Below are 25,675 nucleotides of genomic sequence, written 5' to 3' on the forward strand. Positions count from 1 at the left end.
CTCAGGAGAGAGGAAACGGGAGAGGGGACTCTCTCCCACCTGCAAGCTGTCAGCATCCTGGCAGCAGGTGGGGAAGAGAGATCAACAAAGGATGGAGAGGGTGGAGGAGAGCTCCGGAGGTAATGAAAGCCCAGCCAGACAAATCCCCGAGAGCTTCTTCTCCTAGGAAGTGGGAGTGTTCTTAATCTTCTTTCCTCCAGGCCGGAGGGGATGCACAAGCCGACAGTTTTACTGTTTGAAAAGGATGCCGCCGGAATGAAGTTAAGGAGGAACCGGTGACGGGACACCACACAGCAGGAGATATTTAGGGGTTTCAGCGTCAAGGTAAAACTCCCGAAACAAGGTTGGCGGTGGGAGAAGAGGCTCAAAAGGCAGCTGGTTGTGATGAGCCCTGGCTTGCCCCCCCCCGACTGGTACCCATCACTGGTAGCAGCGAAGGGTGGAGCCAGCTCCTCGTTTCCTATTGGCCGAGTGTAGCTGCAGAGATTTCAAAGCTTAGTTGGCCACCTCAAGCAGGCTCAAGGAGGGACAGAGATCTGACGGACAGAGGTAGAGATGGACATGCCCATTGCTGCTTCCCAGTTCTAAAGACAAAGGGCGATACCCCAAAATAGGGATACTCAGAGCGGGCACACGGAGTATAACCAGGCTGAATTAATTGATTTCAATGGGTCTGCTCAGCAAACACGACTCAAATAAGCCCACAAAGGACTTTGTGCAGCTGCTGAAGTTTGTATTTATAGACTGCTTCAATCACCTGCGTTTCTGAAGCTTGGCAGCCACTGAGGGGTCCCTGCTGTGTGCAGTGCTTTGTGAAAACTTCAGATACCAGGGAAAAGGGGGCAACAGCCGGGTAGGACTTGCAGTGTGAGTGGCAAGTGTCCACTCGCTTCCTCTTGCAAAACTGGGCAAAAAGCAGGCACAAGTTGTGCAGAGTCAGCACGTGGCTGTTGGAAGCGCCTGATGAAAATGGGACGCAGGGGAACTTTTTGCAGGGCAAAGTTTCCCTTTTCCATTTTTTTAAAGAGCAGAAAGCGTACAGACGTAGTAAGGTTTGCCTGTTTGTGAACCAGTAATAGACTTAAGGTGACTGATTGGGCCCCTTCCCAACTGAAGAAGGGTGACATCCTATGTCTGCACACTCAAGACAAATGGGGCGATCGGGGAGAGGAAGGAGAGAGAGAATAGGTACACAATCTGAGTGCGGTTTATGGAATTTTAATGAAAGATTGGGGAAACGGTGAGTTGCTGGGATGCTCTGGCGTAATCCGTGTTCTATAACCTGCAGAATGGGGAGGGAGAAAAGAGAGAACAGTAATGAATTAAGGGGAGTCAGAAGCAAAACCAGGTGTGGACGACTGGATCTCTCTCAAAAGAAGAGGCAACAGCGTAAGCTTGGGAGGCAGAGAGGGGCCTAGCTGGGAGATGCTAAAACCAGCTGAACTGGGTCCGAGAGAAAGGCCACTGAGGACAAGAACCAAGCAAAGATAATGAATTGATTTTAGAATGCTGTATTATTTTATTGTTGTTAGCCGCTCTGAGCCCGGCTTTGGCTGGGGAGGGCGGGATATAAATAAATTTTTTTTATTATTATATTATTAAGATGAGACTTGCTTTGGGCTGTGTACACACCATGCACTTGAAGCACATCCTTTCCCCGGCCCAAAATTATGGGAACTGTAGTAGCACAGAGCTACAGTTCCCAGCACCTGTAGCAAACCGCAGTTCCCAGGATTCCGGGGGGGGGGGGAGGCACACATAATAGCAGTGAGGGGAAGATCAGCTTGGCCCTAACCACAGACCACCAGAAGCATTGTGCACCCTGCCTCCTGGAAAGGACTGCACTGTCAATTGCCCCGTGGCTTCAGAGGCTAAGGAAATGGTGTTCATATGCTCGCCAGAGATCCAAGGGCTTCTAGGAGATGGAGCCCCAACCCCACTCCCAGAAGAACAGCCTGATCCCCCAAATAGACTCAAATGCCTGTTAAGGATTCCTTGCATCTTCACCCTGGGACCCTCAGGCCTCCTCTCCCATGGCTAGCAGACTCTAAACCTGAGACAGGCCACAGTATGAGGCAGCAAGGAGGTGGCGGCAGCAGAATGGACCGAACCACCCCACAACTAGAGGTGGGGGTGCCACTCACGAGCATCCCCATATGGAAATGACTCCACGCAGAGAGAAAGCTAGCACACAAGGGCACATTTCCCTCTTATGTGCGAACTGCTTTGCTTAATACTGCAAGGATTCCCCGCTCCCATCTTTTAAAAAAATGTGACCCCTGCTTTGGCTGTCTTGCCCCAGTTGGCAAAGGTATTTTCTTCTTGCTGTTATTATTCTGGCAGGCTTTCACCTTGGCCAGTAGATGTTTTTATCTGAAGACGGCGTTTCTATTCGCTATGCCTGTCTGGGCTGTGCGATGCTGCTGCTGCGATTTTAGCTGTTGTCAACCTGAGTAACGATGCATCTGAGCCGGGCAGGCTGCGCATTTCTCTATAAGTAAGTAAGTAATATATAAAAGGACAGTGAAGCAAGATTAGAGGGGCAGGGGGCAAGAGCGACTGGTTAGCCTGCCACTATCGGGCAAAGCGCTGCCACCACTTACGTGATCTCCCGGAAGGCGCGCTTTTCGACGTACTTCACCCGGTATTTCCTCTTGAACCTGGCAAGGAAGACACAAGAGGTTTAGGGACTTTACAGTCCTCAGTGAGAGGAACTACTAAATACACCAGCCCAGAGGCAAGCACCGGACCTGGGAGGCAAGCCGCCATGGCTGCAGAGACATCTCCTCTCCAAAGGCCACACACCACCTCCCTTGAAAGGTTTCTTTCCCTCCCTCCCGCACCAAGGCTTAGAGATTACGTTTTCCCCCAAAGTCCTCAGGAGAGCTGCGACTATTGCACTTTGTGACTCACCGCTTAAAGATGTGAAGCAACACCTTCAAACAACAACACGGTGTTTTGAGCTGCTGTGAAGTGGAATCAAAGGCTCTCCGATTTGCCACTTCATGCACAGAAATCCAAGTGCTGGACACACATTTGCGAACCGGCCAAAAGGGTCTACACATCAGCCTCACCCGCCCTCTCTGCAAGTGGTTGCCTTCCAACGTTTTGGATTACAACCCCCCCCATCTGCCGCGAGCCAAGCTGGTGGACATGGAGTTGGAAAAGGCCATTCCACATCCACATAGAACTCCCAGGGTTTTCACAACGACTTAACGGCCCTGAGATCTCCGGGTATAAAAAGGTAAAGGGACCCCTGACCATTAGGTCCAGTCGTGGCCAACTCTGGGGTTGCGACGCTCATCTCGCTTTACTGGCCGAGGGAGCCGGCGTACAGTTTCTGGGTCATGTGGCCAGCATGACGAAGCCGCTTCTGGCAAACCAGAGCAGCGCACAGAAACGGCGTTTACCTTCCCACCGGAGTGGTGCCTATTTATCTACTTGCACTTTGACGTGCTTTCAAACTGCTAGGTTGGCAGGAGCAGGGACCAAGCAACGGGAGCTCACCCCGTCGCGGGGATTCGAACCGCCGACCTTCTGAACAGCAAGTCCTAGGCTCTGTGGTTTAACCCACAACGCCACTCGTGTCCCACCGGGTACAGGGCGGTGTATAAATTGAATGAATGAATAAGAAAGAATCTTTGCTGGGGGGGGGCACAGTTCTATGGAGGAAGAGAGACAGACACCAGCATTCTCCTGCTGCTGCTTATATTGTATGAATGAGAGGAGCAAGAGGAGACCCTCTGATCTTGCCAATTCTCTCAACTCACTGAAATCTCAGCTTCCTCTCTGGAACGTGCAAATCTTATCAAAGGTTTAAGCAAGTGTGGATAATCCCACAGATATCCCATAGTTTAAAGAGGCCACAGCCGGCAACAGGTGTAGGGAGTTACCCACCCCCTGGGGGCAATTTACTGCATTAATACCTGAATCTGGGCGCGCCATTGTGGCATCAGAGAACTGCTAAACCGCTTGGAGGAAGTAACAAGAGACTCAGGATTACAGAGTGGGAAGGTCATCTCATTCCCTCCCCTCCTGCTCCATGCTGGATGTGCAATGCAGGATGCGACCACAGCATCCCTGGACTGATGGCTGCCCAGAAAGTATTTCCAGTCAAAGACTCCCTGCGGCCTAAAGAACCAACCAGAGGAGGCTGACCCCCATCTCTCTGCAGGAGTTGCTGACTCTGGCTTGCCTTCTTCCAGTTAAGAAACATTAATCAAGCGGGCTCCTTGTGTTAACGGTGAAGAGTCACCCTGAAGAGTCACCCCTGCCAACCCACTCACTTTGCACGTTCTCTGGGCTCTAGGAGGTTCCGTTTTTGTAGGCTCTTGAACCGGTCCTTCAGGATACTGCCTTCGGGCTGGAGGAAGAAGCAGAAACAGAACTCGTGACAGATCTGGGTTCATGTTAAGCACAAGGAGACCTGTGGTATCCCAAGAGTCTGGGGCTTGTGGCAGGAGAGCCTTCCTGGTCAAGTACCCATTTATGTGCCATGCAGTCTTGATCAGGCTACTCTTTGGGGAAATTCAGCCAACACCTGGATTCACTGGTTCTCACGGCACAACATCCAGGTTGTCAGAGAAGGGGGAGATGGCAAAGAGAGGTAACTGTGCCTGGATGCCCTCACATGCTGAACTAAAGGCGAATTGTTCCTTTAGTGAACCATCTTGGTAGTCAAGATAACCCCACAATGAATTGGTAGTTGTTGCAGCAATGAGCTCATATATATTTAAATTCACTTGCTCTGATGCTATCCTTATCTATGGGCTTGGGGTGCTGAGCTCTGAGACCAGAAAGGGGTAATGCCTGGGTATTTGCCACCTATGCAGTCATCTTGGCAGGTGAAGCGATGGGAGGTCCGGGCCAGAGTGACGTTTGCTGCTTTATGTATAAAGAATTTGTGACTGTTTGCTTGGGCACGGACAAACCGTCTCCCTGCTATGGTATCTGTCCTGCTTTTGCAAAGGCTAGGAGAACTGGCAGGCCAATTTCCTCTAAGTCTGCACCTTCCTTTAATAAAGCACTAGAACAGATCACTCGTGTTTTTGACGTCCTTGATATCCCTGCGCCCAACGATTCACACAAGCCCCGCTTTGGGCCTGCGATTCAGAACACCTCTTTCCCCCAAAATCTACTGCCAATGTCGAAACCGTGAAGGTTTGTTTGCCCTGATCAAAATACCCCACCTTCTCTTACACGCAACCCAAAATTAAACACACAGTTGGGGATTAAAAAAACCCGAATCCACAAACATTCAAGTTTGCCAGTCAAACACAGAGGTATCTGTGGGTCTACAGATGTTCTTGGGCTCAAACTCCCATCTTCCCCAGCCCTGATCGCTGGGGCTGAGAGTTGGCCCTGGTGTATTATCCAGAGAGCCAGAGATTCCCCACGCCAGGTCTCCTGGAAATCATAACCATTTCCCACAGCACAGTCGGCTGGAGAGTTTCCCTTTTGCACCAGAAAGTTGGAGTCTCAGCAGTGTTCTTTACAGTGAAGAAAAGGGGGGGGGGAGAGAGAAACAGCTGTACAAAGCCCTCCCCTCTTTGCACCAACACCTCCAGCAGAGACACTGCAGGTGTCGGGAGCGCAACTCTTCGCACAACATCAACTCCTCACGTACACTCATTAGGTGCCTTCCTGCTCCCTGGGATGGAGGTGTTTTGCATGAACTCTGGGAGTCTTGCCTGTGAGGGGGAAGGTGTGAGGAGCTGGGAGGGAGGGAACGGAGCATTCGGGGAGGGGGGAGGCCCACCTCCAAAGCTTTCTCAGCCTCGAAGCTCATTGGCTGGCACTGGAGAAGCCGCAATCCCAAACTAGCTCGCCAATCGCAGGGATGCTGAAAGGACACTGTGAAATAGGGGCATGCAGACAAGCCCTCTGATGGGGTTGCTCCCCACGACTAAGAGGCAACGAAGGCAAGGCAAATGCCAAAGGAAGTTAATTCTTCACCCCACAGACCTCTGGAACACCCTGCTACCGTGCATGGCAATAGGTGGCTACTTCAGCCGATCAGGTTTTTTCAAGAGAAAGGGGAGTCAACACACAGGCAGAACAGGCCTCTCACTCGGGCTACTGGCCACAGAAGCCAGAAGCTCAGCCTCTCTACTGACATGAAATCCCTCTGTGGCATCTCAGATAGTCATATGCAGAAAGACCCATCTATCATGTTAATTTTGATGCTGAAGAACATCCTGGGATGTCTACGCAGCACCGCCTCCCTCTGTGGTAGTCAGCTGATGGAGGAAGGTGAAGGTCACACCCGACAGGAAGAGGAAGTCAGCACTGTCCAGAGCAGGTGTCCCCTTAGTGGGCTCTGCTGGCCCCTGGGGGGGGCACTAAGGGGCAAGGGGGGCGGCGGCAGGTGGTGTAAGTGACCTTGAAAAAAATGGCACCACAGGGTCAAGTTCAGCAGTTTTGCAGAAATAATCAAACTAAATAGTTCTAACTGGATTTTGAATAAATGTGCAATTAACTGATACTGTTTTGAATATTATTCTTTTGTTTGAGCAGAGATTTCAGGGGTCAACAAACTTTTTCAGCAGGGGGGCCGGTCCACTGTCTTTCAGACCTTGTGGGGGGGGGGCTGGACTATATTTTGAAAAATAAAAATAAAAATGAACGAATTCCTATGCCCCACAAATAACCCAGAGATGCATTTTAAATAAAAGCACACATTCTACTCATGTAAAAACATGCTGATTCCTGGACCATCTGCGGGCCGGATTTAGAAGGCGACTGGGCTGGATCCGGCCCCCGGGCCTTAGTTTGCCTACCCATGTAAGATGGCCCCCTGTTGTGTATGACTTAGTTGAGACCCCTGCATTGCAGGGGGCTGGACTGGATGACCCTTGGGGTCCCCTTCCAACTCGACAATTCCATGCCTGCAATTCCTTAGTAGGCTGTGCAAACCGCTATGCTGCAAAAATGCCTTTTTTATAGGAGCCACTGGGGATGTGGCCCAAAAAATGTTTGGGGAACCACTGGTCCAAATTGTGCAGAGGGGAGATGAGTTTGAGAGCTCAACATACTGGGATGAATTTGTGGGTCTCCCTGACCCAAGCTGGTCCAGAGAGGGGACACAAACGCTGGCAGTAAGCAACTCTGAGCAGACACCTTTAGAGAGGCTGTTTTCTAAGTCTGTTGGTCGTGCAGTACCCAGACATGGCAGAACTGTGCCTCAGCTCCCCAGTCCTCACCTGCTCGGTAGGGCCAGGGAGCCCCTGGGGAACTTCACATTCCCAGCAAGCAATTGCTGCAAATTCTCCGAGCGCAAGGATGGGTTTCATCATCGGACACCAAGGGAAGGAAGAATGCCAGCACGGGCGGGCAGGTGGGGGGGGGGCACAGCAGAAGAGGCCCCGGAGAGGAACGGACCACCCTCAACTCCAAAGCGGCTCTCTTAACTCCGCTCGGCAGCCCCTCCAAACGCCAGCAAGGCCGGACTGCCCATCTTCGGAGTGGGCGGCCTAATTAGAAAGCTGCGTTCTGAAAAGGGCTGGCTTGAAAGCGGGCAGCGAGGGTTGTGCCAACCCCCAAGAAGGCGGCACAGAGAGAACAAAGAGGCGGCAGAGAAATGGGGGGGGGGAGCAACGGGACCAAGGGAACGCTTGATGGGGAAGCTGAATACAGCCTCTTGCCCGCCCTGCAAATGCTCACCTTCAACGTCCTCAAGGACTCTGCCAGCTCAGTGCTCAGCTGCACGTCCAGGTCAGGATCTTCATACCTGCCACGCAAGAGGGGGAAACAAAAGGGGGGTTGCTGAGAAGCCGTGTTCAAAATTCACCAGGCACATTCTGCACCTGGCTGCTTGCGACTGAGAGAAGATGCCCGTTTTCACACACTAATACCCCATCATGTCGAATTCTATCCGTTATAATTTATCTGCACACTCAGGATGAATTTCTGGGTACGAAAACGCTTTTTCTGAGCAGGGGCAGTCACCGTACAGAAAGAGAGGTCGGAATGGGCCAATATACAGTGGTACCTCAGGTTACAGATGCTTCAGGTTACAGACTCCGCTAACCCAGAAAAAGTACCTCAGGGTTAAGAACTTTGCTTCAGGATGAGAACAGAAACCGCACGGTGGCAGCGGGAGGCCCCATTAGCTAAAGCGGTGCTTCAGGTTAAGAACGGACCTCCAGAACGAATTAAGTTCTTAACCAGAGGTACCACTGTATATGTGGACTGTCCCTGGGTCAAGTGACTTTTCTCCTTTAAAGTTCTCAAAGCTCTCCACCGAGCTCAAGGTGGTCCTCTGAACTAGCCAGATGTTTAACCGAGAATCGATCGCAGTCAGTCCACCCTTTGAAAAACAAGACTTGCAGCCCTGCCCCAAAATGGCAACAAGACATTCCTTAAACCCTGCTTTAAGGAGCCATTTGGCACCTAGCTAATGTATCTTGAGTTTCTAGCCCTGCTGCGAAGTGTGAGACAAGGACCGGGCCTTCTGCTTCGGAGCTCCCTTCCTGGCAGGGGTGGAGAGAATGGGGTCATTATCCGTGGCGTCTCTTAGCCAAGCTCCTCCTCCCAGCCTTGCGTCCCCCTCAACAGGATCTTACTTGAGCTTGCCCAGCCTCTTGGGCTTGTTTTCTTCCGCCTTGCGCTTGGCCTCCCGCTCTCGTTTCCGGCGAAGCAGCTCCGCCTCCCTCCGCTTCACCTGCAGCCGGATGGCACGCAGCTGGAAGACTTCCTGCCGCCGGAGCCGGGCCGCCTTCTCAAGCGCTTCCCGGGCTTTCTGTGTGCAGAGGGGGAAAAGAGAGAGAGAGGATGAGGCCAGAAGCTCTGGAGAGAATGGCTTCCCTCCTCGCTTTTGCCCCTTGCTGTCCACGGTGCGCTCTGTAGTCCAGGGCAAACCCCTTCCCTCTTGCCAGCGCAGGATCGCTGTATCTCTCTCTCTCTCTCTCTCTAGCAGAGAGGTGGTCATCCCCGAGAGCTGGCGTCCTCCCTGCTCCCGCGTAGCTCCTGCAGGGAGCAGATGGCAGGCGCCAGGCTCGGCCAGATGGCCGCATGTTCGCGAGCCGCAGCAGCATCGGTAGAGAGGATAATCAGGCTTGCTCTGGCAGGCGGCCCAGAAGGCAGCCCCGATTGCCACGGTTTCTCAAGGGCAGCTCAGGGAGCAAGCCCTGGCAGAGGCTTAGGTGCCTGCACAGGAAGGAGGACGGGCGTGTGTAGAAACACACACACACACACACACACACACAGAAACAAAACAAAAGGGCATTTTATGCACTCACAGGGCGACTGGTCTGTGCACCCCTGCACTAGAACAACTATCGTTTTGCACCAAACTTTGCCTTGAGGAAAAGCTAGATCGTACAGTCTACATGTGCTATGGAGGTTTGGCTCCTCTTATTTTGAATTTTTTTTTTTTTTTTTTAGCAGCTTAAGAGGAGGAAGCAGCTATGCATGCGAGAACCCCCCCCCCCCTGCTTTTTATCAAGCTACTTCCCACTGGTTTCTGAGACTTCAGTAAAGAAATGTCAAGATTCTTTCAAGCACATAACCACCGGGGCCAGAAATGTCGTGTTTAATTTTTGCAGGAAAGGGAGGTGCTGAGGAAGCCAAATTCTCTGGCTATTCTGTTTTGTAGGTTTTCTGTGCTCCAGCAGGACCGAGGTGCGCACGGACAGCCCTGTTAACCAGAGGCCTTGTGGGAACCTGGCATGCCCCATGCAACCATGAGCCCTTTTTGTGGCTTTGCTTATAGTGAGCTTCACTTCCAGAGACAAGACAACAGAGAAACAGCCCACACCCACATCTCATAGGCAGGGGAGGCTATGGTAACTCAGCTGTAATTAGGCTTTGGCCAATTAGTTTAATCTATGACCTTTTAAACTGGGGAGTGTGTGCTATTGTTACTGTTTGTTGCTGTGCTGTGCATTTTTGTGTTTTTATATTGTAAACCCCCCTGCGATCCTCAGATGAAGGATGGTATAGAAACACAGTAGTACCTCAGATTACAGACGCTTCAGGTTACAGACTCCGCTAACCCAGAAATAGTACCTCGGGTTAAGAACTTTGCTTCAGGATGAGAACAGAAATCGTGCGGCGGCAGCGGGAGGCCCCATTAGCTAAAGTGGTACGTCAGGTTAAGAACAGTTTCAGGTTAAGAACGGACCTCCAGAAATAATTAAGTTCTCAACCCGAGGTACCACTGTAATAGTAACAGTAACAACAATGACAATAGTTATTGTTGCATAGTGCTGAAGAGAGTCTGAGCTGGGAGGGAAGGTGCCCCCAGTTAAAATGCCGCCTCTGCACGTGGCTCAGTTCCCAAGATCCTTTGCAAAACATCACATGTGTGTTTCAAGTGTATGGCATGCAGTCTGAGACTAGAGGTTGACCAAAGGCAACTTTATCTTTTCGGTCCCATGTAGGAGCTGGGGAAGGCTAATACTAGTCTTTCGGACAAGGTCTTACAAAGAAGTGTTAATTTCTTTAATAATGAACATTGAGAATAAAGCATTTATTCTTGTGAATATGAGGGAAAGAGGCGCATCCTCCTTTAACCCACTACAGTACTGAAATTCCCAGGCCAAAGCCCTGGTGCAAATCAACTCGTGGCCCCAAAGGCAACGACCCAGATATGACCAAGAAAACGTCACTCAAAGACCCAGGTGCATAATTTGGGGGTGGAGGGGGGACCACAACTGGAATCTCCCCCCCCCCCGCTTGATATTCTACATACGAAATTTTTAAGTTTTTCAACCAACGAACCATTTTTCCCAAGACATGTTCCACAACAGGGACAGGGGTCCCTTGGCCTTCTGTTGGGGCCACATCCCCTCTTACCATTGTCCACACTGCCTTGGGCTAATGGGGAGCTGGGACCCTGCTCTAGAAAAACAACACGCCTGAATACTTGGCTGAACTTGACTCAAGGTGGAAGGTGCAAGGAACCAGACATTGACTGGTTGTGTCTAGCCTAACAGAGGACTGAGGGCTGACATGACAGGCCATCTTCAAATACAGCCGCACCTTGGTTTTTGAACAGCCTAGTTCTCAAACGTTTCGGCTCCCGAACGCCGCAAACCCCAAAGTGACTGTTCTGGTTTGCGAATGCTCTTTTGGAAGCCGAATGTCTGACGGGGCTTCCGATTGGTTGCAGAGCTTCCTGCAGCCAATCAGAAGCCGCGCCTTGGCTTCCGAACGTTCTGGAAGTCGAACACACTTCCGGAACAGATTCTGTTCGACTTCCAAGGTACGACTGTACCCGACGGGCTGCCACATGGAAGGTGGAGCAAGCTTGTCTCCTGCTGCCCCAGGGGGTAGGACCCAAAGCGATGGATTCAAACGACGAGAAGGGGATCCTGACTAAACATCAGGAAGAACGGACTACCTCAGAACGTAAGGGGGAACCTCAGTATTTAAATAGAGGTTGGACGACCATCTGTATGGGATTCTTTAGCTGCAATTCCTGCGTTTAAGGAGGGCGGTTGGACCATCTGACTCTAGGGAGCCTTCCAAGTCTACAACTCTATGGTTCTAGTATATAAGAGAGGGGCTCAGGCGCAACCACAAATCTGGGGCTGTGTGTAAGTTTTGCACTAGACCGAAGGCAAACCCACCTTCCGCTTGGCCTCCTTCTCCTTTTTCCGCTGGCGCTCTGTTTTCTTTTCTCCTGCCGCCACTCGGGGCAGATGAGGTATGGGAGCGGCGTCCGCCTGCGACTCTCCCTCCTGAGGTTCTGGCGGGCTCTCCTGCTGCCCTTCGCCGTCCGACTCCTCCTCCAAGAGGCCCTCGCACTGCTCCTGGAACACCGTCTCCTGCAAGCAAGGAGGTAAGCTGCATCATTAGGAATGGGTTGGGGATGGAGAGAAACATCGCACACCCTGCCTGGGCTGCGTGTTCTCACAACGGCTGATAGCGCTCGATCAATTGTCCTCAAAGGATGTGCCAACTCTCTTAGGGAGAAGAAGGCTGTTGCAAAGGCAAAAAGCTCTTTCCCATTTCATTCTGCATGATAGCTTCTGCCGGCACATTGATATATTTGAAAGGAGCCAGACAGGGTTCAGCACACCCTGTGTGGTTTTATTTCATTTACCTATAGAAGCATAAGCCATATCATAAAATATCAGTGTCCGACACTGAAACACAAAATAAAGAACAAGGCAGGTAATCATTTTAAAAAATTTAAATTGAGCAGCTACAAAAGGCCTGTTGGCATGAACATGTCTCGTAACAGATACCTAAAGGTCAAAAAGAGAGCAAAATCTTTGCTGGAAGAGTGTTCCTTTGCAGGGGCCTGGCGATGCTATATGGCTGACTTCTAGTGGAGGCCAATCGGGCCTCTGTACAGTGGTGCCCTGCAAGACGAACGCCTCGCAAGACGAAAAACCCGCTAGACGAAAGGGTTTTCCGTTTTTCAATGCGCTTCGCAAGACGAATTTCCCTATGGGCTTCCGTCGCAAGACGAAAGCCCATAGGGAAATCTCCAGGACAGCGGGGAAGCACAGTGCGTCTTCCCCACTGTCCTCGGACCTCCTCCGAAGGCTGGCAGTGGGGTGGAGAGACCTCCTCCCGCCGCCAGCCTTCGGAAGGCTCCTCCGAAGGCTGGCGGTGGGGCGGAGAGACCTTCTCCCCGCGCCAGCCTTCGGATGGCTGTCCTGAAGACTTTCGGTGGGAGGAGGGTTTTCCTTCCCACCGCCAACATTCAGAATGCTGTTCTGAATGTTGGCGGTGGGGAGGAAAAACCCTCCTCCCACCGCAAGCCCCGGGAACAGAGGAGAAGCGCTGCGCGCCTTCCCCTCTGTTCCCGTACCTGTCCTGAAGGCTTGCGGTGGGGAGAAAAGCCCTTCTCCGCACCGCCAGCCTGGCAAGCGGTCTCCATAGGAACGCATTAATTGATTTTCAATGCATTCCTATGGGGAACCGTGCTTTGCAAGACGAAAAACTCACAAGAAGAAAAAACTTGCGGAACGAATTAATTTCGTCTTGCGAGGCACCACTGTACGTGGAAGGACAGCTAACAATTATTATTGCTCTATTATTTATTAAATGCCGCCCTTCATCCGAAGATCCCAGGGCAGTTCACAACAGAAAAACACAAAAGGAGAATATGAAATACATGGTAAAACCAAAACAATCCAGTAAACCCCCCCCCACTTTCAATGGGTTTACTTTGAGTATGACTAACACTGGATACAACCCAGGCTACTGGGATGCTGAAGGTCCCTCTGACCTCCCTGCAGCAGAATTGCCATTATCTAAGCAGTTAATACAGTCACAATGCTCCTCCGGATTTCAGTGACTGAGCAGGGATATAAGGGCTCTGGGGCCCTTATCCTGGACCCACGCTGACCAGGGCTTTGTATTTCAACACAAGAACCTTGGATCTGGCTTGGTTTCTCCAGCAAGTCTTGCCCAAACCCCACTGGCAATGCTTAAGTTGAAGGCTGATCACTGCCATGGCATGGCGCCCAAAACGGGAAAAGCACGTACCTCATACCAATGCATTCATATTGAGTCTCTGACTCCAAAAAGTAACACTTAAAAGCCCTCAGCTGCATTTAAATTCAACGTACAGGAAGACTCAGGACACAGGATCTTGCATGGCTCTTCCAAGCCTTAGGCTGGTTCCTGGCTCCTTCCCTAGACTTGGGGGCTTTTGCTGTTTGGTGGGAGGCTGCTGCTGCTGCTCAGGGCCAGGCCCTGGCACCTCTGGGCAGGATTATTTACATCTTCTCAGAGGCCGGCACATCCCTTTAAACTGATACAGTGCTGTAGGGTTAAGGCCTATTAGGAGGCTAAATATACGCTCTCCTCAGGCCAAGTGAGGAAACTGGCTTGCTTCTAGCGGGAGAGGGTTGCTGACCACGGGCGAAGCGGCCATATTGCCCTTTCCTGGTCCTCAGCAAAAGAGGATTCAGCGAGGAGGGGCTGAGAGCCACCAAGTGGCAACTTTTCATCTACATAAGCACAATGACTTATTGCTGCCAGGCTGTGACACCACAGCTCACCCCTCCAGATCACACCTACTAAAAAGCACTAAAAAGCCAGGAAGTGACAAATTGTGGCCTTGTCATTCAGCACCTGAACTGTCAACGTGTTTACCTAAACCTGTAATTCTCACGCTGCGTCCCTAGGAAGTTTAGCCGGGGCTTCTCTGGAAGATCGATAGCAGCAGCAGGTAAGCGTCCGTGAAAAGACAGCTTCTGCGAGCTTTTGCAAACTCTCCTTTCACACTGGGCAGCTGCAGGTGCTGAAAACTCCTCCCTCTACCAATCCCAGAAATCTCCTCCTGTAATGCACAGATGCAACTGAGCAGGGATGAAAATGTGGGAAGAGTTTTCCTTGAGACTGAAAGCTTGAAAAGCCCCGGCCTAGATGAGCCATTGTCATTTTATGAGCTTTAGTAACCATCACCCCTGGCAAACATGGAAAAGATTGACTTAGGAGAAGGTAATGGACAGGAGAGCTTGACTGACTCTATCCAAGACAAGGCCCTCTGCACTCTTTGCACAAACAGGACACACTGCTGCTTTCTTGAGAGCCAAGAAAAAAACCAAGACAGCCTCTCCACAACTTGGCAACTTCTAGACGTCACTGTTCAGACTCCAATTCCCATAATCCCTAACCAATGGTCTGGAGTCCATGTCCAACATCTGGAGGGCACCAGGTTGGGGAAGCTTGCCCCAGGATATCCTGACCAAGTCTTCACTTGATACAATCCTCTGGTCCAATGGTGGCACCTCTGCCCCTTCTGCTATTGTTTTTGTCCTCCCAAGAACAAGGTCAGAATGCCAGCAAAGGCGCAGGTCAATTCCCCAACAGCCTCAGCGGTGGAACTCCCTTCTGCAGGGGCAAACGCTCACCTCAGTCGGGGCTTCATCCACTGTGGGGAACTTCAGCTGACGCTCCAATCGCTCCGCTGCCTTCTGCTTCTTCAGCTCGACTTCGTGGGCTTGGAGGAGGAGGGCCTGCAAAGAGGGAGGGAGCGGCGTGAACAGCCGAGGAACAGGGCTAGCCATCCCTCATTGGACCTCTGCTGTGATGCGTAAGGGACTGCTTCACTCATCCTGGAACGCTCTCTTCCAAGTCAGGCCCAAATGTGGCCCTTCAGCCCTCTCCATCTGGCCCTCAGGATCCTTCTCAAGCCACGTCCCTTGCCAGCCCTGCTCCACACCCTCCCTGGGTGCTGTTTCCTGGCTGCAATGTTTTATTAAACTGTGATATCACTCATTTGCCTGGCTGGCTGGCTGAGCCAGTGTGGCATAAAGGTTAGAGTGCTGAGACTATGACCTGGGAGAGGCCAGGGTTCGAATCCCCCACTCAGCCATGAAGCTAATGCTGGGTGACCATGGTGTCAGTTACCACCTCTTAGCCCATGGGTAGGCAAACTAAGGTCCAGGGGCTGGATGTGGCCCAATCGCCTTCTCAATCCTGCCTGCGGATGGTCAGGGAACCAGTGTGTTTTTACATGAGTAGAATGTGTGCTTTTATTTAAAATGCATCTCTGGGCTATTTGTAGGCCACAGAAATTCGTTCATATTTTTTTTTTCAGAATATAGTCTGGCCCCCCACAAGGTCCGAGGGACAGTGGACCGGCCCCCTGCTGAAAAAGTTTGCTGACCCCTGCCTTAGCCTAACCCACCTCGAGCTCCTTGGAAGGTGAAGGTGGTTTATCAATGTAATACAACAGATAAAAAATAACGTGTGTACATGCATAGACACCTCTACCTGAATCTAGCCTGCTACACATAGCTGAGAGTCACAACTTCTGCGCTGTCCAAATCTGACTCTAGTCCCGCCTGCCACTGGCATGTGGCCCCTGGGGGCTTGCTGATGAGGAAATGTGGCCCTTGAATTGAAAACGGTACCCCACCCCCACTTCAAAAAAGTGTGATGTTTTCCCCTGGCGCCTCCGTTGCCTATGCCTCCTCCCATTAACCATGGCTCCTTCCCCAATCCCTAGCAGTGCCACAACCACATCCCCACAGATGGAAAGGCTTGCAGATACCTGGTGAGCTTCGAAACTGGGGTTGTACGACCCTCCTGGGGGAATGACCTCCACGGCCGGCAGCTGAGATCGAGGCTTCTGCAGACGCTCCGGGCGCTAAGGAGAGAGAAAGAGAGGCTGAAGTGGCCCCCGGCTCCCCACGCAACCCCCCCCCTGCTCAAAAGCGAAGCTCCCACATACCTTCACGGGCTGTTTTTTGGTCTGCTCTAGGAACCAGGTATCCTTCCCAGCCAGGGCTTTGTCCAGCGGGTCTGTGAAGACAAAAAAGGGAGGGGAGGAGAAAGAAAGCCATGTCACAAGGCCAGCAAAAGCCTGAGCTTCTGCTTCTTCTGAACAAGGTGTGAGATGCAGCCTCTGGGGCTGCAGCCACTCAATTCTCCCCCCATCAGCACACATACCGGCCTGCTCTGCTTTGGCAACAGTTGCCAACCTGGCTGGAGAGTGTGGGCGGGCAGTCACGTTCCAGCCACCCACGGGAACCGGACAGTGGCCTGGAGGGAGGTCATTTTGTCCTCTGAAGCACTTAGATTAGCCCTGAACCTTTGACCGCAAGCAGATGGGGGGGTGGAGGGGGGGCAGGAAGAGAGGAGGCGGCAGCGGCAGTAGCAGCTGGGAAGGATAAACACAACAGGCACCTGAAGGCAGGGGAGAAAAGGGGAGGGGGAGCGAGGGAGGACTGTAGCTGCTCCAACCTGCTTGAATGAGTGTCAGCCGGGATGGAGAGAAATGCCAATCACCGCCCACCACCTTGTTCGCTGAGCCAGAAGCGCCAGGCAACTCCCGCTGGAAGCAACATGCAGAGCATGTGGGAGGGATTCCCCGCAAGGGGAAATCCCACAGGGCCAGCCTGGCCAACTGGGTACGTCTGCTTAGGGAGCCAACCCAGCAGATGATTCTCTCTGCCATCGGGCTGCCCTTTGCAGTCTCCGGGTCACAGAAGAGAGTCCCAGAGGCCAGCTTGTGCTCTCTTCCGTCTCCCCGCCCTTCCCAGCCAAAGCTGGAAAGAGAACTCAAGACGAATAGCTCTCAGCATCTCTCCTCTAACTACCGGAAGCCCTCATAACTTTTAAGATATCACAAATTCTTAAAACAGCCAGGATTTATTTTAATTTGGGGGGGGGGCAAAGGAAAAAAGAGACGCAGCAGAGATTCCACCCCTGGGTTCCTAAAAATGATCATTTTCAGCATGTCGCTGTGTGAGTGCTGACCTCTCCTGGAGAAAGCTAGCATGACACTGGACCATGACCTAGATAGAATCTGGAGGCCACGCTGACTTCCTTCCCCTCCCAGCTGAAGAGATTAAAAGCTGGAACAGGTACACATCTTGTACCGTAGAAAAGGCGGAGGGGATGAAGACAAAACCAGGAAGCCGATACACGCATGTGATTACAGGTACGTCTACTAGAGATAAAGAGATTCAACCACGTGTTGGGGAGCGGGGAATGTACAGTGCAGAAGAGACACAAACTTCACACACACACACCCCAAGACCACAAAGGATGGCCATCTAGGTAACAGGCACACCTACATCAACCTGCGCAAGTAAGAAGTGAATAAATGGCACAGCAGGTGGTATCACGTCTGCATCACATCAAGCACAAAATGACATTTCAAATTGCTGCCTTTAAGCTTCTGTTCAGTCCTTGCAAACCAGGCACTTTCTACCCGCAAAACATAACTTTGAACAAGCAACCAGGTTGCAAAAGTCTCGAGAGGGCAGGCAGGGTGGGTTTTGTTTTGTTTTTGAAAAACGGCATTGTTGAAAAGTGGAGTTGGGTTCAAGAAGTGTCAGATTAGGTGGCTGGGTTCCTCGAGAAGGTTTCACCCATGCCATTCACGGCACAGCAAGGCATGAAGCGGAGAAGGGAAGAAGAGCCACAGAAAACATGACCGGAAGAGCAAGGAGCTACGGGTGAGAGGACAACCTGCTGCAAAATGCACCAGCCGTTCCTTGCACGACTCTCAGATGTTTCCAGGAAAAGCAACTACTGTGGGGTGTTCTCAGCCCCCGTCAGCTATGGCAACGCAACTAGATATGTGGAAGGGTGACACAACTTTGTCCTTCGTCTCTAGGGTAAATGTATTTGAGATGCTGGAGGGCGAAAGTAGCCTGCATTCATATAGGGGTCCACACAGACCAACATCCTATTGAATTAGCTGGGCACCAACACCCTCACATGCCATTAGAGCTTCCCTCCATACTCATGCAAATGCTGCACGCAAAGGAACTGGCCAATAGCTTAGGTGATGTTTTACGTGAGAAGCTGGGCCACATAGAATGACCTTCAAAATATGGGTGGTACCGTGATCTAAACCACTGAGCTTCTTGAGCTTGCTAATCAGAAGGTTGGCAATACAAATTCATGTGATGGAGTGAGCTCCCATTGTTCTGTCCCGGTTTCTGCCAACATAGCAGTTCAAAAGCACACCAGTGCAAGTAGATAAATAGGTACCGCTGCGGCAGGAAGGTAAACAGTATTTCCGTGCACTCATGGTGTCCTGTTGCACCAGAAGCGGTTTAGTCCTGCTGGCCACATAACCCGGAAAGCTGCCTGTGGACAAACGCCAGCTCCCTCGGCTTGAAGTGAGATGAGCGCTGCAACCCCACAGTCGCCTTTGACTGGACTTAACTGTCCTGGGGTTATTTACCTTTTACCCTTCAGAAGACCTGGAACCCCATTCAGGCCCAATACCCCATGAAAACTGGCTTGCTAACTGCTGGCTTATAACCAAAGCATGAGCTTATGCTCACCTGCTGGACCTTCCAAAAGGATGTAACCTCTACTCCACCACACCTGTTTATAAAGGGGGGATGGGGTGGCAGCAGTGAAACTCTCAAGTCCCACCCACCTAACTGTAACACACAAGACTCCTCTCTCTTTCTAGAGCTAGGGATAGAATTATTGCACCTGACTGCCGTCTCGACTTACTTGAGTCTGACCACATGTCATAGAACGTCCTGGAAGGATCGATGCCGCTGCCTGCTTCTGCAGCTTTCACCGCCGGGGGCTTCTGCAACCTCTCCTGAAGGAGGCGCTCTTTCCGTGGCACCACCCCTTTCTCAGTCAACTTCTCCCAAAGCCGCTGCTTCCTCTTTAGTTTCTTGCCGTTGGGAACCTGGTGGGTGAGGATGCTAAGGAGAATAAAGACAAGTTCTTGGTCAAGCACAGGGGTCAGCAACCTTTTCCAGCCGTGGGCCGGTCCACCGTCCCTCAAACCATGTGGTGGGCCAGACTATAATTTTTTTTTTGGGGGGGGGGGTGGAGAAGGAATTCCTATGCCCCGCAAATAACCCAGAGATGCATTTTAAATAAAAGCACACATTCTACTCATGTAAAAACACGCTGATTCCCGGACCGTCCGCAGGCAGGATTGAGAAGGCGATTGGGCCGCATCCGGCCCCCGGGCCTTAGGTTGCCTACCCCTGGTCAAGCAGGACTGTCGTCAGCCGAGCATCCGTCAGCCAATGCTGACAATTATGAGGTAAATGGATAAATACTGTCTGATACTGCACAAGGCAGCTTCTTATTGAGAGGACCTGAACCAGTCCTTTTCCCCACTTCCTGAATCATACATAGCAACTCGGAAAAACCCTCTGGTCGCTCCCTCACTTTACTTCCCGATACTGTAGCAGCAGCACCTTTAATCTCAGGGCAGCAAGAACAGGGCCGCCTCCTCTGAAGCCCATGGGATGTTGGGGAGGCAAGCTACCTAAAGAGAATGGCAGTTCAAAGGAGGACATTGACCAGCTAGAAAGGAAGCCACAAAGCTGCAAGGTGTGCATCCTAGAGAGTCTAAGTCATATGATGAAAGAGTGGCTGAACTAAACTTTGTGGGAAGGAGAAATACTGAAAATTTCCCCATACTGAAAAGGTGAAAAAGTAGGAGAGAAACACTCACACTTCCCTGAGAATCTGACAGGCAACAAAATGGAAGGAAATTATTACTGTGAATTTCTATTTCTAGAGTCTCCTGGAGGAGTGCTTGCAATGTGGTCATATGTAGAGTAAGAAAAAGGCTCCAATGTAGTTCAGTGAACCAAGTTGTGTAAAGAGACTGTGAGAAGGGCAGCCTGCTGGGTGTTACGCAAGTTAGCGCTGGCGTTCCCAAACTTACAACTTAGCCTGCCTGGCTGCACCCTCCCTCTCTTGCCTCTAATTGTCTCCCTAAAGCTCAAAGGCTCAGATGGGGGGTATCAAGAGCACCAGACAGGCAACGGGTTTCCTACAGTCTCTTCTGCACAACCCAGAAGAAGACTTACTCTTTGGGTGGAGGCACTTTGGAATCCGGCTGCAGGATCAAGTCGATCCTCAATGGCTTCTCTTTGCCACACTTCTGTTTTCGGCCTGGAAGGAAAATGCAAGCCAAGGATTCATCACAGGCACAATCAACAAACAGCACAGTGAAGCAAGCTGAGAGCAGGAGTCGCAAGTCCAGGAGGCGGCTTATACTGCACTCAATGGGAACACTTTTGATCCAGGCTCCAATTTCTCTGGTATTGACTCTTCTTGTTTGCTGCAGCCTCTTACCTTTTTCTTGAACGCCAGTGTCTACGAAGAAGAGGGTTTCATTGGGTTTCTCTGACACAGGTCCCCTGGGGAGAAGGGAAAAAATAAATTTGGACCACTACGGCAGGACTATTCTCCAGGCCTCAGATATCCAGCCAACAGCTACCGTTCTGCTCCTGCACTGTAACAACACTGAGAGACAGTGTGGTATAGTGTTTAGTGATGGACTAGGACCTGGGAGGTCAGGGTTTGAATCTCCACTCAAGTCATGAAGACCAATGGGTAACCTTGGGTCAGTCACCATCTCTCATCCTAACCTACGTCACAGGGTTGTTGCTGTGAGTATAAAATATGGGGGGGAGGAGGAGGAGGAGAACCACATACATTACATTGAGCTTCTTAGGTGGCATATATATTAAAACAATGCAATAATAAACACTGCCAATCCAAATCTCAGGCCACTCCACAATGACCTCAAGATCTGCACCCACACTGGCTATTTGCACCATCAAAACATCTCCTTTCAAAGGTTTGGCTTCCTTGAGGGGTCCAGCCCATAATGTCTGCTGCACACCAGTGCCCCATAACTGTGGGTGCATCATTGTGTACTCCCTAGTAATTATCTCCCCGCACTTCTGCAACTGACTCCTCCCAGAACTATCGGTCCTTCAGCACCCCTCTGCTTATTTCAACTTCAACCTCTCCATTTCTCTACAAAGAAAGGCAAGCAGGCACAAGAAAGGTGCATGAAACCACACATGGGAAATGTGGATAGAGAGGTTGTTTCCGCTAACTCTTGTAATACTAGAACCCTAATGGGGTCGATCCAATGAAGCCTGATAGGTGGCATCACACAACACATAGCTGAGATTTCATGATAAGGCAGTATATAAAACTGATTTTTAAAAAAGCTAATCAGCAGAATTCACTGCCATAAGACGGAGGAATGGGCAGTTATAGGAATTCTAAGGTCTCAAACATAGAATAAATGTTGATAATTGCACAAGGTAAACACACATTCATAAGTATATAAACCACACATCTAAAATAGTATAGGAGAGCAATGCAAAAGCCAACTTGGCTGGAAACTAAGGAGCACAAGGCTATCAGTAGCTCTGACAACCAAGTCTTCCCTCCATTGATCCGCTGAATACCAAAGCCTGGGAATCACCAGTGGGAAGGGTTCCACCAGCATTGTGCTTTCCATTTTTACATTCGGAATTTTCTTGGCGGTCAACAAAAGAGGTTTAGAGACTGTCTCAAGGCAAATCTAAAAAATGTAGTATAAAGACCGACAGCTGGGAAACACTGGCCTGCGAGCGCTCCAGTTGGAGAACAGCCTTTACCAAAGGTGTTGTGGGCTTTGAAACAAAATATATATATAAAAAATTCCTTCCAGTAGCACCTTAGAGACCAACTAAGTTAGTTATTGGTATGAGCTTTCATGTGCATGCACACTTCTTTGAAGACACGCGGACTCAGGATGCAAGGGAGAAACGTGCTAAGAGGAAGGAAGGCATGCTTGATCGACTCCTATCCGGAAACCTATATCCCCACTATGGAATGACGTCTGGATCCAGAATTGGCCTCCACAGTCAATTACAGACTCACTGTTAAGACCATGTTCATGGAAGACAATCTTACTCGGCTACAAGGGATCGCCAGAGAAGAAGAGCTTGTGGGCATCTATCTATCTGGCTGTCCCCCGTGAGAACAGGCTGCTGCTGGGCAAGGGTCCTGACCCAGCAGGGGGCTGTTTGGGTCCTGGGCCTCTGGGTCCTGACCCAGCAGGGGGCTGTTTGGGTCCTGGGCCTTTGGGTCCTGACCCAGCAGGGGGCTGTTTGGGTCCTGGGCCTTTGGGTCCTGACCCAGCAGGGGGCTGTTTGGGTCCTGGGCCTCTGGGTCCTGACCCAGCAGGGGGCTGTTTGGGTCCTGGGCCTTTGGGTCCTGACCCAGCAGGGGGCTGTTTGGGTCCTGGGCCTTTGGGTCCTGACCCAGCAGGGGGCTGTTTGGGTCCTGGGCCTTTGGGTCCTGACCCAGCAGGGGGCTGTTTGGGTCCTGACCCAGCAGGGGGCTGTTTGGGTCCTGGGCCTTTGGGTCCTGACCCAGCAGGGGGCTGTTTGGGTCCTGGGCCTCTGGGTCCTGAGCCAGCAGGGGACTGTTTGGGTCCTGGGCCTTTGGGTCCTGAGCCAGCAGGGGGCTGTTTGGGTCCTGGGCCTCTGGGTCCTGACCTAGCAGGGGGCTGTTTGGGTCCTGGGCCTTTGGGTCCTGAGCCAGCAGGGGGCTGTTTGGGTCCTGGGCCTCTGGGTCCTGAGCCAGCAGGGGACTGTTTGGGTCCTGGGCCTCTGGGTCCTGAGCCAGCAGGGGGCTGTTTGGGTCCTGGGCCTTTGGGTCCTGACCCAGCAGGGGACTGTTTGGGTCCTGGGCCTCTGGGTCCTGAGCCAGCAGGGGGCTGTTTGGGTCCTGGGCCTCTGGGTCCTGAGCCAGCAGGGGACTGTTTGGGTCCTGGGCCTTTGGGTCCTGACCCAGCAGGGGGCTGTTTGGGTCCTGGGCCTCTGGGTCCTGAGCCAGCAGGGGACTGTTTGGGTCCTGGGCCTTTGGGTCCTGAGCCAGCAGGGGGCTGTTTGGGTCCTGGGCCTCTGGGTCCTGACCTAGCAGGGGGCTGTTTGGGTCCTGACCCAGCAGGGAGCTGTTTGGGTCCTGGGCCTTTGGGTCCTGACCCAGCAGGGGGCTATTTGGGTCCTGGGCCTTTGGGTCCTGACCCAGCAGGGGGCTGTTTGGGTCCTGGGCCTCTGGGTCCTGACCCAGCAGGGGGCTGTTTGGGTCCTGGGCCTTTGGGTCCTGACCCAGCAGGGGGCTGTTTGGGTCCTGGGCCTTTGGGTCCTGACCCAGCAGGGGGCTGTTTGGGTCCTGGGCCTTTGGGTCCTGACCCAGCAGGGGGCTGTTTGGGTCCTGACCCAGCAGGGGGCTGTTTGGGTCCTGGGCCTTTGGGTCCTGACCCAGCAGGGGGCTGTTTGGGTCCTGGGCCTCTGGGTCCTGACCTAGCAGGGGGCTGTTTGGGTCCTGACCCAGCAGGGAGCTGTTTGTCATCCCATTCCAGCCCTGCTGGATCATGGCCAGAGGCCCCCTCAGAGGCAAACCAGGCTCGCCCCCGCCGGGTATGGTGAGCCCCCCCTCCTGGGGGATGATATAGGCTGCCCCTGAACCTGGAGGCTCCACGCTTCGACGGCCCCCCGCGCCCCCGCCGAGGGTGTCCGGTGCCAGGCTCACCCCAGCTGCCTCAGGTCGGCCGCCTTCTCCTCCAGCCAGTCTCCCAGGTCCCGGCCGAGCTTGGCTTCCGGCCCCCGCCACCGCTTCCAGCCCTTCTTGCGGTTCCTGGCGCCCAGGCCCCCCGCCCGCCGCGAAGGGAGCCGGCCCGGGTCGCGCGAGTTGGGGCCGAAGCCCAGGAAGGCCGCCGCGGCAGGCGGAGAAGCAGCACCAAGAGGAGCCGCCGCCGCCATCTTGCGCCACGAGAAAGAGCGAGTCGAGTGGGCAGGGCGCCGGCGTCGCTTTCCTTCTGCGCGAAACAGGAAGTGAGAGCAGTCAACTTCCGGTGGCCATTTTGGGAGAGGCACCCGCCATAGGGAGAGAGAGGGCGGGGAGTGGAGAGGGACAGGTGAGGTCAACTTCCGGTGTTAATTTTAAAGGCGCCGTCCTGCCATCATCATCATCATCATCATCATCAATGAATTGCAGAGTTGTACGGAGCCACGGGGGTCCGTGTCCAGGGCAGGTGTTTACCAGCTCCATCTGGTACGCAGGCTGAGACCCTCCCTGCCCGCAGCCTGTCTCACCAGAGTGGTGCATGCTCTGGTTATCTCCCGCTTGGACTACTGCAATGCGCTCTGTGTGGGGCTACCTTTGAAGGTGACCTGGAAACTGCAACTAATCCAGAATGTGGCAGCTAGACTGGTGACTGGGAGCAGCCGCCAAGACCATATAACACCAGTCTTGAAAGACCTACATTGGCTCCCAGGACGTTTCCGAGCACAATTCAAAGTGCTGGTGTTGACCTTTAAAGCCCTAAACGGCCTCGGCCCAGTATACCTGAAGGAGCGTCTCCACCCCCATCATCCAGCCCAGACGCTGAGGTCCAGCGCTGAGGGCCTTCTGGCGGTTCCCTCATTGCGAGAAGCAAAGCTACAGGGAACCAGGCAGGGGGCCTTCTTGGTAGTGGCGCCCGCCCTGTGGAACGCCCTTCCAGCAGATGTCAAAGCGATAAACAACTACCTGACATTCAGAAGACATCTTAAGGCAGCCCTGTTCAGGGAAGTTTTTAACGTGTGATATTTTACTGTATTTTTGGTTTCTATGGAAGCCGCCCAGAGTGGCTGGGGAGGCCCAGCCAGATGGGCGGGGTATAAATAATAAATTATTATTATTATTATTATTATTATTATTATCCAGCCCAACCCCTTGCATGGCGGGGGTGGGGTGAACTAGATGACCCTCGGGTCCCTTCCCACTCTTCTATGATTCCAATGCAGGAACCTTTTGCCCAAAGCAGAACTCGAACCCACAACGCTGACATAGAAGACTCTCGTGTTCTGCTGAATGAGCTATCCCAGCAGCCGCCATTAAGCAATAGGAGTTGCCGTATCATCTCTTTATTTATTACCCCCGCTGGACTCGGGGAATGTATGCAGGCTGAGCGGGGAGGGCGCTGAGATACTTGGGATGGGGAGTGGGGCTTGCCCTTTCCCCCTGAGCCACCAGCATTTGGGGTTTGTGAGTTTAGAGAGAGAAGGCGGGTAAGAAATGGCATGATTAGAAATGCATGGAGTTATGCACAGGGTGGAGAAAGTGGATGGAGGAGAGTTTTCCTACCTCTTTCATAACGCTGAAGCTCCGACCTGGACGTCCATTGAATCTGAATGTTGGTCCAGTGGAACTCCCTCCCACACATAGCTGTCAACTTACAGATTTGAAAATAAGGGACCAGCAGCCTCGAAAATAAGGGATCAGCAGCCAAAATAAGGGATTTTGCTTGGCTTATGAGTTCCATAGGCCCTTCCCCACCTGAGAGGGAGGGAGAGAGACTCTCGCCCATGCCGCCTGCAAGCCTAGCATGAGGTGGTTGTGGCAGCGCCGCAGCCGCTGAAGCGCCGCCCTTCTGTGTTCCTCCCCCCTCAGGCCGCCTCAGCCGCCGCCGCCACTGCTGCCG

At 52.4% G+C, this 25,675-nt stretch overlaps 1 protein-coding gene and 1 long non-coding RNA gene across 2 annotated transcripts; one reads left to right on the forward strand and one right to left on the reverse strand.

Annotated features, from left to right (window-relative positions):
- Positions 1-1,202: 1,202 nt before the first annotated feature.
- Positions 1,203-24,018, reverse strand: NOP53 (NOP53 ribosome biogenesis factor). The gene is made up of 13 exons (XM_083627524.1): positions 23,743-24,018; positions 20,494-20,558; positions 20,226-20,310; positions 18,895-19,097; positions 16,145-16,215; positions 15,965-16,060; positions 14,820-14,924; positions 11,574-11,771; positions 8,565-8,740; positions 7,663-7,729; positions 4,287-4,363; positions 2,604-2,660; positions 1,203-1,282 (listed from the first exon to the last, which is right to left on the reverse strand). Exons 1-13 carry the CDS (start codon positions 23,970-23,972, stop codon positions 1,276-1,278), a joined length of 1,437 nt encoding a protein of 478 aa, XP_083483650.1. The 5' UTR covers positions 23,973-24,018; the 3' UTR covers positions 1,203-1,275.
- Positions 16,222-19,128, forward strand: LOC310769160. The gene is made up of 2 exons (XR_014551463.1): positions 16,222-17,356; positions 18,851-19,128. It is a non-coding gene; the product is annotated as an uncharacterized lncRNA (long non-coding RNA).
- Positions 24,019-25,675: the final 1,657 nt, after the last annotated feature.

Source organism: Podarcis filfolensis (assembly GCF_964270895.1).
Source record: "Podarcis filfolensis genome assembly, chromosome: 8".
NCBI classification, from domain to species: Eukaryota; Metazoa; Chordata; class Lepidosauria; order Squamata; family Lacertidae; genus Podarcis; species Podarcis filfolensis.